Source organism: Sebastes umbrosus, chromosome 6, assembly GCF_015220745.1.
Source record: "Sebastes umbrosus isolate fSebUmb1 chromosome 6, fSebUmb1.pri, whole genome shotgun sequence".
NCBI classification, from domain to species: domain Eukaryota; kingdom Metazoa; phylum Chordata; class Actinopteri; order Perciformes; family Sebastidae; genus Sebastes; species Sebastes umbrosus.
In genome coordinates this window covers 20,398,434-20,411,616 of record NC_051274.1, presented here as the reverse complement: position 1 = coordinate 20,411,616, position 13,183 = coordinate 20,398,434, and the positions used below count along the sequence as shown (strand labels likewise).

At 35.9% G+C, this 13,183-nt stretch overlaps 1 protein-coding gene across 1 annotated transcript; it reads right to left on the bottom strand.

Moving 5' to 3' along the window:
* Positions 1-4,735: 4,735 nt before the first annotated feature.
* On the bottom strand, positions 4,736-12,634 carry LOC119490441 (cytochrome P450 3A40-like). The gene is made up of 13 exons (XM_037773834.1): positions 12,478-12,634; positions 9,072-9,165; positions 8,934-8,986; positions 8,741-8,840; positions 8,519-8,632; positions 7,944-8,032; positions 7,661-7,809; positions 7,440-7,567; positions 7,230-7,308; positions 5,946-6,106; positions 5,632-5,858; positions 5,376-5,538; positions 4,736-5,265 (listed from the first exon to the last, which is right to left on the bottom strand). The coding sequence occupies exons 1-13, from the start codon at positions 12,546-12,548 to the stop codon at positions 5,164-5,166; spliced, it is 1,530 nt and encodes a 509-aa protein (XP_037629762.1). The 5' UTR covers positions 12,549-12,634; the 3' UTR covers positions 4,736-5,163.
* Between the last annotated feature and the right edge of the window lie 549 nt (positions 12,635-13,183).

The following is a 13,183-nucleotide window of genomic DNA, read 5'->3' as shown; positions in this document are numbered from 1 at the left end:
TAGTATGTAAATTTTAAGTGCATGACTCAAAATGTGGATTTTTGTGATCTAGAAGCCACAATAAAATATATACTTGATTAAAATATTATTGCAATTTTATGATACTGCACAGATAATCTGTAATTTTACTACTAGAATTCATAAGAGGAGGTTATTTCTCAAAATTGCACTAAAATAAATTGACGCTTCGTGTGTTGGAGAGGGCTTGTTTCTTCTCTCACAGTGTTTTAACGCCCCCTAATGGCCAAATGTCAGAATCAAGACCTAATGTGCCATATTGCTATAGATAGTGCATGTCACAGCCTAAGAGACAGATAGATGTAACTCACACTGCCTTTTATTTACTCCTTTTTTTTTTTTTTTACATTTATCCTTTGATATTGCAATATATTGTTATTAATTGTTTTTTATTTGTTTGTTTGTTTTATTGACAAAACAAACATGAATTACTTCTTTATGTTTTCTTCCATTTACATGCATGTTCTTTTTAAATATCTATATATTGCAATTTTCCTAATGAATCGTATATATGTATATATATATACATATATATGTTTTTGTTTTTATTTTGTTCTTTTTTAGTTTTTTTTGTTGTTTTTTACATTTATCCTTTGATATTGCAATATATTGTTATTAATTGTTTTTTATTTGTTTGTTTGTTTTATTGAGACAACAAACAATTACTTATTCATTGTTTTCTTCCATTTACATGCATGTTCTTTTTAAATATCTATATATTGTAATTTGCTTAATGAATTGTATATATGTATATATATAGGTTTTTGTTTTTATTTTGTTCTTTTTTTTTCTTTTTATTTATTATTGAATTGACACATTGCCAATACTGTTCACCTGACAGTCATGCCAATAAAGCAAATTGAATTGAAATTGAAAAAAAATGATAGATAGATAGATAGATAGATAGATGGATGACATACTATATATTAGAAAAATGTGCAAGTTACAGTTTTGTTTTAAAATAAAATTAAATGAGGTAGTAAACCTATGTGCAAATTCCACATGTGCAAGCTTATTACAGGACTAACTCAGAGTGGAGTCTGGTTGAGACAGCAACTACAGAGCTGAGATTTCTCTGTTAGACAGAGGTGAAGTCAAACAAACATGTCTTACAACATTTCAGATTACAGTTTAGTGCAGGGGTTCTCAACCTTTTGTAACTTGAGGCCCACTTCTGATTGTTAAAAAATGTCCAACCTGCCCAAATAAATGACAAGCTGGGATATAAATATGTGTTATGCCACTGTCATGTGTAATGACCCGCAGAATTATTCAGCTTACCCTAAACCATCACTGCCTGCCATTATGAAAAAAATTCAGGGTCATATTTCCTCACCACACACTTTGGAGCTTTTACTGGTGCAGGGTTGTCTCCAACATCACTTTTTCATTTCAAAAACCACTCCATTTTGTGTCACTGCATCCGAGACATATATCTCTGTAAAGGGGAGACTCGTGGGTACCCACAAAACCCATTTTCATTCAGATATCTGGAGGTCAGGAGTCAAGGGACCCCTTTGAAAATGGACATTATAGTTTTTCCTCGCCAAAATTTTGCATAAATTTGGAGCGTTATTTAACCTCCTTCATGACCAGCTAGTATAACATGGTTGGTACCAATGGATTCAACAGGTTTTATAGTTCTTTAAGATACCAGTATCTTCACCTAGCTTTAACACTGAGCCCGCTACGACCTCTGAAAGACAGAATAGTGGTTGTCAGATTTTGAGAGGTTAATTTAACCATTGGGCAGTACCTCCGCGGCCCACTAGGTGGCGCTCTGAGGCCCAACGGTGGGCCCCGGCCCAGTGGTTGAGAATAGCTGGTTTAGTGTATAGTCTACTAGAATTATTAACTCATGGTTTTGCAACTCGAGGATCAATCAAATCAGTCTAATTTAGTGGAGAATACTGTCACTATGCTTTACTCATGTAGGATTTATATGGTGCATTCATAAGTTAAGGTTTAGTGTAGATGATTTGTGTCTATTCATGTGCCAGTAATTACTAATTATTGATTAGTTACAAACCTGCCACATTGGAGATCATGATTTAAAATAGGGAAGCAGGTAGTTCTGGTTTTGTCAAACAATATGGGAGTGTGATGTCATGGTGGGATCCAGCCCCTTGAAGGCTGTACAATTAATCAAAATTTTTATCGAAATCGCATTAAGGCAGTTTTTGAAATGCAGGATGAGGAGGAAATTGCAATATTTGTTAAAGAAAAATGTGTGTCAAAATACCATTTTAAATTAAATATTGTGGTGCTGCAGAGATGTCCTGGCCTACACATCATATTCTACAGATTTAAGAAAACATCTTAGTTTGGTACAGATCCCTGCAAAAATCACACCGTGATCAATGTAATATGTTTTTCACTGAAAATAAGAGTAATGATGTAAAACTTATAATTACTTCTAATATCTCGAATCATATCGCAATTGCAAAATCAGTCAAAAATAATTGCAATTGGATATTTTTTTTAAATCGTGCCTACCTTTAAGCAATGTCCTGACATTTAAAACTAGGCCAGTTATTGAGCGTTGGCATTGGATAGTCTAATCTTTGTTCTTTACATATCCTTCTTTTGTTTCTCTGCTACCTCTTTTAGACCCGGGCTTTATTGAAAAGTAAGTCAGAAACCTGATAGACGAGATGTTTTTGATAAAGGATCTGCTCCAAAAGATTTCCACAATAGTGTTCAAGCCTGCATGTCATTCTCACCTCTGTACACGCCAGACTGCTGGTAACTCTGCTTCTACACGTGAGGCTCTGATGAAGACACGGTTCAAAGTTCAGCCTCATATACAGTAGATATCAATATGACCTCTTATACTATTTTGAAGGATAAAGTACTGCAAGTCAACCACCACTTATTGCTAACAGGTTTGATGTGCAATGTGCCAATACTGGTGTTTTTTTCAGTCACGTCATCATGTCTCATCATGTGAGCTTGTGTCTGTGTTTCACTGGTTATGTATTTTTCCAGTACAGCTGATGTAACACATGTAGCACAAACAGCAATGCTCTTCAACCCTTTTGGTGAAAGAAGTATCAAGGTTCTTCAATTAAGTAAAATTAGCAATACAACAATGTAAAAATACACCAGTACAAGTAAAAGTCCTGCGATCAAAATATTACTCGGTTAAAAGTATTATTCTGTAAATGTAATTAAAGCATCAAAAGTAAAAGTACTCACGTGCAGAAATTGCCCCTGTGAGTAATTATTAATTATATGATTGGATTATTATTACCAATGCATTATATTTTCATTAATGAAGCATTAATGGGTAACTTAGTAGAATTGTAGCTGTTAAGGTGGGTCTAACTTTAGCTACTTTATAAACTGTTGGGTCATTTACACTGTAACATTGCATCATACATTATAAATGGATCCTTTGTATGAACTTTAGCTGTCAAGTAATCGTAGCGGAGTAAAAAGTAGCTATAATATTTACCTTTTAAATGCAGTGGTGGAAGAAGTACTCAGATCATTTACTTAAGTAAATGTACTAATATCACTGTGAAAATATGTTTAACGTTGTGCTAAGTTTAAATAGTTACTTTCCATAACCGCCATTACATTTTCAAACTAAGGACAACTAGTTTGCCTAAAATTACAGATTACTACATTAGATACATCTTAAGGATTGTCAACACCTGCTTCAAAAAGGTGACAAAGGAGCGAGACCACACTGACCAAACTAAATATGAGAATTTGTATTAGATAAATGAAAAATGAGATTACAAGAATATCAGTAATGTGTGTAATGCTATGAGTGAAATGTGATGTATGAGAGCGTGTACATGCAAAATAAAACAAATGTCAGATGAAAGGCCCGGAGAAGTGAATGAGGTCATTATTTGTCGGCCTGTTCATGTTGTTTCCTGAGCCCGGCCCACTTAGGTGCTCTTTGTGATAAGCTCTCAGCTCCTCCTTCTCTAACTTATGTAATGAGGAGCAAAGAGCATAGCCAACCAAAAAACAATGGCAACATTGAAACGAGCTAAGCTGAATAACTGAGCATAATTAAATTCACTACCATCTTTGCAATATAGTTTTTTTATTTGTGATCCATACATTTCAACAGTTATATAGAATTTGATTTGAAAATAAAAGCAAGAACAGTAATAGTGATTTCATTGATTGGTATTCTTTTATATTCAAGATATCAAAGAGATTACAAAAATATAAAAATCAGTTAAAATACATAGAGAAAAGAGTAAACTGTATCAGTAAATCTGTAAATTAAAATGACAAAAAACATCAGTAGTGGTATGTTTAGTAGTCTCGAGCTTTAGGAGCCAAATTGTTGGCTGGGCTTTACAGTTTTCCTTATTTCCTTATTAGTAGTTGTGTAATGCATATAGTAAATGTTGTTATTGAATTCCTTATTGAAAGCATGCAAGTCTTGCAAGATGTTCTGTCATTTTAAATTGTGTCCTATTCCAACGTATCCTCATACAACGGTATGACATCTTACAAAAAGTTATTCTTCATTTTTTGTGCGTTGTCCTACGAATGTCCAGCAAAACATGTAAATTTCCCTTCATTACAAGCATACAGTCTTTTCAAAATAAACTTCCGTCTTCACAAAACTATTTGGTTAGGTTTAGGAAAAGATCGTGGTTTAGGTTAAAATAACTACGGAAGTGGTGTCATTTAAGTAGGGAAGTTACGTGACAAATGAGTCAACACTTGAGTAAAAACTCTAAGGAAGTGGCGTAACTTAAGTACAGAAATTACGTAACAAATAAGTCAACACTTGAGTAAAATAACTAAGGAAGTGGCGTAACTTAAGTATAGAAATTACGTGACAAATAAGTCAACATTTGAGTAAAATAACTAAAGAAGTGGCATAACTAAAGAACGGAAGTTAAGTGACAAATAAGTCAACATTTATGTTAAAATAACAACAGAAGTGGCGTTACTTAAATACGGAAGCTGAAAGATGAAAGTCCGGTGTTTTTGGACCCATGCATCCACCCACAACACCTCCCTACACGGCGTTTGTCGCTCTTTAAACTTCCTGGTTCACGTTGATTAAATACAAATTGATTTTGTGTGATATTTGGGGATTACAGTGCATTATTTTTCATAGATATAGCTACTAACAGTGTATGAGAACAGCCTGACTAATCAAAATTAGCTTGAGGGAGGATCGGCAGCGGTTGCTCTGGGCTCCAGCTTCAGTTTGATGGGATTCTTGGGTGTGGTAAATCCATCATTTCCCAGCTCCATTGGAATCTAGGAAAACAAGAAATGTATCACAAATGAAGCCCAAACGAAGCTCAAATTCAATCATACATAAAAACTTTACACTACTTAAAGATCACAAATACTGCAAGTCTTCTCACGTCTGTCTCCTTGCAAGTGACAAAACTGAAGTCCTGAAGGATCTCCACAATGACCAGCTTCATCATCAAGACAGCAAACCGCATGCCAATACAGTTCCTTGGCCCTGCTCCAAACGGTAGGAAGGCGTAGGGATCGATGTTGTCTTTGTTCTCTTTGCTGAACCTAACAAAAAAAAACATGAACAAATATCTTTTGATTAGCCAAATAGCTAAGTTTGGGGTAAAGTCTGACCGTAGCCTGCCTTTAATCCAGTACCTTTCAGGTTTGAAGGCCTCAGGCTCAGGCCACAAAGCAGGGGCGCGATGGAGAGTGTAAACTGGCACCATGACGACAGTTCCTTTAGGGATGGTCACACCGTTAATGTCCACTGAAGACTTTGATATTCTCTCTAATCGGTTAGCAATCGGGTAAAGCCTCATGGACTCATTCAGCACCATGTCCAGGTATTCCATCTGCATCAGGGCTTCATAGGTTGGCCGACCCTGGAGAATAAAGTCGCTATAAGCTGCTTGCACAGAATCAGATGCTGATAAAAACTAAAAATGTCAGTAAAAAAATACTCAAGTAACCTTTTCTGGGAAAGTTTCATCAATCTCCTCTTGCAGGGTCTTTTGGGTGTGAGGGTTGGTTGCCAGGCAGTAGGATACAAATCCCAGTGTGCTGCTACTGGTTTCATAGCCAGCAAAGATGAATATCATGGCCTGAGACAGGATCTCATTATCAGTCAGTCCTGTAACACAAACACATGGGGATTTAAACTATTATCACTGTTATGATAATAGTCAAAGCAATAGCCCCTAACTTTGCGGTCTAGAAAGGCTCATAATGCATTCAATTCAGTCAACATGAACCTTTCTAATGTCTGACTGGACGATTATTGTCACTGGTCTTACACTCTGATTTTAAAACTAGAAGAAGATGGTGACTGTACTGGAAACAATGTCAAAGCTCTGAATAAATATGAAGCTTTTTTACAGTATGTAGCATTTCGGGGAATGTATTAACAGAAATGGAATATAATATTCATAACTATGTTTTCAATAGTGTATAATCACCTGAAACTAAGAATTGTTGTGTTTTCGTTAGCTTAGGGAAGTGGATGGGACCAACAAAAACATCATCATTGAGGAGACCGCTGTTCGCGTCTCGTGCATTAAGTTTCACTTTCATGTTCCCATCAGCTGTTAGTTTGTGTCCCGTGTTCACAATGTTCAGTTTCATTTTCACTTTACGAACGTTTTAAGCCCAACCATGTTGTTTTTGATAAATCATACTAAGTGGTTTTGCTGCCTAAACCGAAAGTGAAGCCAAGGGGCGTGACAAAGCGGCGGTATATGACTAGTTGGGGTGAGAACGTGTTATATTATGATAAGAATGGCCTCTGAGAGACGCGAATGGCATTACCATGGTTTTGCACTCGGCGGCTCACGTTACCACAGTCTTGGAAAGGGAGGAGTGAGCGGAGGGGGACTCTGTTGGTTGCAATCTGCAACCACACCACTAGATGCCACTAAATCCTACACTTTCAAAAAACTACTTTATCTAGATAAAAATAATAACTCCTCATAGTTTTGCTGATTGGCCCATTTAATCTCATTCTTTGTTTGATTAACTGCTGTCGACCAACAAAAATACCCTTCTGCTTCCTTGCACACGCCGATTTTTACTTGTCAGTGATGCACATTAAGCAAAATATCACCTACAACACACGTTGTGAAAACATTCAACTTGAGCACAATGAAAAGTAATTCTTAAGGAAGAAAGTGACCCTTGATATCTTGAAATTGACCCATCAGTCACGATTCCGGAAGAAATCATGAACTCTAATCCCTCCATCTGGTTTCTTTCTCTACCTTTGTAGGAGCTCTTATCCTCTTTGTTGTCATTTGACGTCTGAGCGTCCACCATCAACTGCATGAAGTCCACTCGGCTCTACAAGACAAAAACAAGGGGATCCTACTTTGACTTTCCAGTGAAGGGAAAAGTTATGAACACAAAATATGAAAAAAAATGTCCATCAGCCAACATCAATCCATTGTAGCTATACACTGTATCCACATTACCTTGTGCTCATTCTTATGCCGGTCTGATTTGATCGTCTTTAGAAAGTTGTAGAAGAAAGTCAACACTTCAGCAGGGAAGAATGACATATCCATCTTCTCAAAAAGTGGCGCCAAGAATGGAAACAGAACTGGAATGAACAAGAATTGAAAAGATATAGTTGATTCAGGGCTCAAAGGGGACAAGTCAGACTTTAGATTGTACAGCATAATGTTTGACGTACCCACAAGCACAAGCAGGGGATTCAGGAAGTTGAACTTGACCATTTTCTTAATGTTTGCTACGAAAGGATCAGAGGGATGGTTGATGGAATCAATGTCCACGCTGAAGGCACTGCTGGTCACGACATCCATACTGTAAGGTCCAAACACTCTGCAAAAAAAGGCAAACATGTAATGTAGGAACAAAAAAAAAAACATCCAAATGTTTGTGTTAAAAAATGTTTTTTATTGAACAGCACAAAGAGTCTGTGTCCAAATCTCATCACAAACAAAAACATGACTTACTCTTTAACTTCTATGACTTCATCTGCCTCTACTTTCTTGTGAAGGCTCTTGATCAGATTACTTGAGTGCTGCAACATTATCGTGTACATCTGCACAAAAAGTAAATAACAAAAACATTAAATTATTCAATATTTCCATACTGGAATCATGGACCAACTGGTTTCAGTGCACACGTGAATAATGCAACAAAAAAAAACTAGGACTGTCAAAATTGACACGATAATAAGCTGTTGTTTCCTGTTGGGCTGCAGTTTGCCATGTTATGATTTGAGCATATTTTTAATGCAGTACCTGTGAGGGTTTCTGGACAATATTTGTCATTGTTTTGAGTTGTTAATTGATTTCCAATAATAAATATATACATACATTTGCATAAAGCAGCATATTTGTCCTCTCCCATGTTGATAAGAGTATTAAATACTTGACAAATCTCCCTTTAAGGTACATTTTTAACAGATACAAAAACGTCAAATTAATTTGCGATTCATCACAATTAAGTACGGACAATCATGCCATTAGTCACGATTAAATATTTATATTATCGATTGACAGCCCTAAAAAATATGATTTTTAACCTCTTTCAGGCGTCCGCTGGTGAATGACGGAGAGAGTACACTGCGAATCCTCTTCCATTGCTCATCTTCTACTACTGATACAGCGTCACGTAATGGTCCGTTTAGGCCCAGATCCTAAACACACACACACACACACACACACACACACACACAAACACAGGGGATACCTTCTTTACATTGTATTCTTTGATTATTATAGTATTCACTTGTTTTTTTACTTACCCGTCTGTTGGTGAAGACAGAATAACACTCCTTAACCAAGATGGTTTTGATCATAGCTGTGTCCATTATGCCCAGTAAAGGCTGCCTGCCATCGTAACACCTTATAATGCAACAGCAGATATTGTGGCGAGTCAGTCAGTTACAGCCTGGAGCATAGCAGGAGAAATGTATATATTCTTGCACACACACTCACCCCCACATATTTCCATATTTCTGATAGCATTCTGTGTCGAAATTGTGGACGCCCTATAGGAATAAAAGGAGTGAGAAAGCTATCAGCTATCAAAGTGTCACCTTAGATCACTGCACTAATTTGGCAAATGCGTCTCACCCTTCTGTACCCCAAAAATGTCCCAATAAAGGGCATAGGTTTGGGTCCAGGGATGCCTAATTTCTTGAAAAAGCCATAAGGAGCGTATCCATATCTGAGGATTAAAAGCAGGATTAGAAAACAGAGACCAAAATCCATCTGTTATTACAAAAGTCTATTAATCTAACCTTCTTTTGTGAAATCCCTCCAGACTTTAATTCTGTCATGCTTTGTCTTTGAATAGATCTTCTTTTATATTGCCTACTGTTTTCATCATAAGTGAAAGGAAAGTTTAAATAAACAGATTTTTGATAAAGAATGTGGACTTGTAGTGCAATTATTGCATGTTTGTTGTACAAAGACGAGGATTGTATCTGTCGTACTGTAATAATAAACCCACTGGGACATTATCCAGTGTGCCTATTATTCAATTTCACTGTATCAACTTTATTCAAATTTGTGTTTTTGTTAACTTGAATCAATTTTTTTGGCTTGTGCTCTTCATTTTATTGCCTCAACAGTAAAGAGTAATAGTAAACAGTAGAGTCTAAACATTCAATCCCATCAGAAAACAATAAAATGATACAACTGCCTGGTTGTAAATCGGCCTTTTTATGATATATTTTACAGCCTCTTATGCCATTTTACCTCAATGAGTATCCACTTTATCTGTTATGAGTCATGTTGTGCCTCATATTCCCTCAAATGGTCACAGAAGTGCGCCTAATGTCAGTCGGCTATCGCTTGAATGCACTGCAGCTTTTTAGTAACTTTGCATGGAGAGCGGGTGTCCCTCCTCCAGTAATCATAAGTTGGTACACCAAAAACATTGATCCCCTGTAGGCTTGAGAGGTGGCTGTTAAAAGTAAGCATCCTTTATGTAGAAAGCAGCCGGCACCGGCTATAAAACCTTCTCAAACCACAAAACAGTCTCGCTACATAATCACCGCTGTTGTGTTTGATGGGGCATACTAGCCACAGCATAAAGAGCAGCTTTGAAAAGTTTTTGTGGGTAATATCATACTTTTTTTTGTACCAAAATAATCTGGTCACCTTTAGCATATAAGAAGTGGACGTAGTCCCCGTGACGTCACCCGCTTGTTTGTGGACTACAGTTTTGGAGCTTTGAATTCTGCATTTTGGCCGTCGCCACCTTGGTTTTTTGCAACCAGAGGTGACACAAGAAGGTGGAGCTACTGTAAGTATAACGGAACGCTGAATAAAACGTTTTTAGGCGAATGTCATAGCAGGAAAAGCACAGGTGTAATTAATTTAGTTAACGATAGCTTGGTTCCAATGAGGTGTCCCAATATTCCAGGACTTCTGAAACTCAATGAAATGCAGCCATCGTTAATGATATTAATCATTAATTTTATCATTATTAATGATCGAAATTACAGCATTATAATCTTTTTATTACAGTTTTATAATCCTTGTTAGTACAAGGAGTCTGGTGCTATCACGTAATTGCCATCATAACAGAATAAGTAAAAGCACCTGTGTGGGTGTGCATGACCTTTACATTCAGATTACTAAAAAACAACTTTTAACAGCCATCTATCAAGCTTATGAGGGGTGTGAAAGAAAACGATTTGTGGTAGAGTTTCACTTTAAAATAGACTAAACTAGTAAGTAGCCAATGTTTTCATTACTTTCTTAAATAAATCATAAAATAAATACCCATTTATTTTATATTCCTAGTAGCTACATACAGTATACATGTATTTGGTAAAGGACTAGCTGGTTTATCCAAAGCCCCTTGCTACACCCACACAAGTGTTTTCTTGTATTTTGACCTCTTCTCAGGACGATGTGGGATTGTGAAGACTGACTGACATCTCCCTTTCTTTCCTGTCTATTTTGCCGCACCTGTTAGGGTGGAACAACATACTTTTGCCATTAAACCTTTTCACAGCAGACATTTTGACATGTCATAGCAGCATAAACACAGGTGTAACTCAAATTAATTATGATTAATACCATGATTAATGTTATTAACTACACCTGCGTGTTACCGGTTTACCCTGCAATATCATGTATAAATGGGTGCTGCGAAAAGGGCCTATTGATACAGAGAGTTTGGTCACCTCAGTAACTCTATTTCTAGTGATAGCCTAGTGTAATAAATAGCAGCCTACTATAACATTAATTACATTATTTAAGGTAAATTAACTCTAAACTGGATTAATATTATATTCTGTATATATTATGTAGATCTTATTGTTGAAAAAGCCGTAACTGTACCTTTAGTCCAGTAAAATCCTTGTGTGTGTTGTCATAATAACCTGATAATATCCTAACAGAGTTCACCAAGAAACTTCCCCAGTTGATGACTTATATTAAGACAATTATTTTTTGCATTACAAGTATTCTTAAATGTTTTGTTTAAATATGCAAATGAGGCATTATCTTATCAAATATACACCAATTTTCATACATTTCCAGAACAAAAATCTGAACATTGCATAAAGCCAGGTTCAAAATGTTTGTTTCATTTTGTTGACATATTAAGAGTCAAAGGTGTTTACAGAGGGAATCTCTGATATGTCTTTGTATCACTCCATGAATCAGAAAATACTGTCAACGGACATAAAGAATATTTTTTTTGCCATGTTTATAGGAATAAATGGTAGTAGTAGTGGTAGTAGTAGTAGTTGTAGTAGTTGTAGTAGTAGTAGTAGTAAGCTACGAGTAGTAGTCATTTATTTTGGCCTTTATTATCACTTTTCCGTAAGGAATGCACATAATAAAGAATAAGCATTAAATCAAATCGGAAAAAAACAAAAACAAAGTTTTGACCCAAAAGGTGTAGGCTGAAGTTTAAGCAAATTATACCCTTTTTACTTATTATTCTAGTAGCAACTAACATTCAATTAAATTCCATACATTTTTAAGACACTAAACATTTTAACTAATAGATTATCACCATGAAACTTCCTTACTTGATAACTTATATTAAGGCAATATTTTTTTTATATTATATTACTAAGTTTTCTGAAATGTTATGTTTAATATGCAAATGAAGCTTTATCTAATGCTAGCTTTTGTTGGGTTTATGATAAATCAGCAAATAGACAAATTGTTGTAAAATAATCACCTAAATGTGTATTTGGGATGTTTTGTTTTCCACTATAGTCTGAAAGAAGACATATTTAATGGAAGCAAAATTGCTCCAAATCTTAAAAAATTGACCAGTGCATGAAAAACAATATTTTTGCCTTAAGCTTAAGAAACAGGAAGTAGCTACAATCAGATCTATTCACTTGTCCCATGACATTAGCTCCAGTTTCTACTGCGTAACAACTCAACCTGACTGCGGTTTCACTTCCACAATAAAACAAAACAAAGTGTTTTATGTGTTTGGCATCGTTTGCAAACTTTGCGTTTTAAAAGCCAGAGATAAACAACACCACATAAGACTACTTACACTGCGACCAGAGTGATGAAAATCACTATTAAAGTCCAGGTCTCGATGGAAAAGTCCGGGAGAAAGCCCATCTTTGCTCAGTTGCTCACACACCGCCGTCGACTGACTGACTGGACACGGTCACGTTTCACTGTTAATAAGGCAGTTAAGGGTTAAATGAAGCTGCTGCTACCGGAGGCGGTCCTGTCCCAGAGGCGGAAAACATGCTCGTTATGTAACCTCATATATCTCGATCATCAGGGACCATTCACCTCCTGAACTACGTAACCTGCAAACACTCTGCAGCAGTGTTTCTAAAGGATTTAAAGGTCCCACATTATAAAAAAAAAGTGAGATTTTCAAGTTTTTGTTTTATTATAAAGCAGATTTAAGTGCTATGTAAATACTGGTAAACTATCAAAACGCCCAATATACAGAGAAATACACCCAGCCTGAATGAATGAATGAAAGACTTTATTTCGAACATATAATAAATAAAAACAGATACAAAATAATAACAAACAAAACAAGAGTTATAGTGTCCGAAAAGGAGTAGGTAGAAGAAAAACTTATATTACCCTACCCCTTTCTCACTTCTCCTCTATTAACTCATATATCATAGAATGATAATATAATATAATATAAAAACTATCCCAGATTTATTTACATCCTAAGTTGAATATATGAACAGCATCCCAAGTTTATTTACAACCCACAAATACATCCG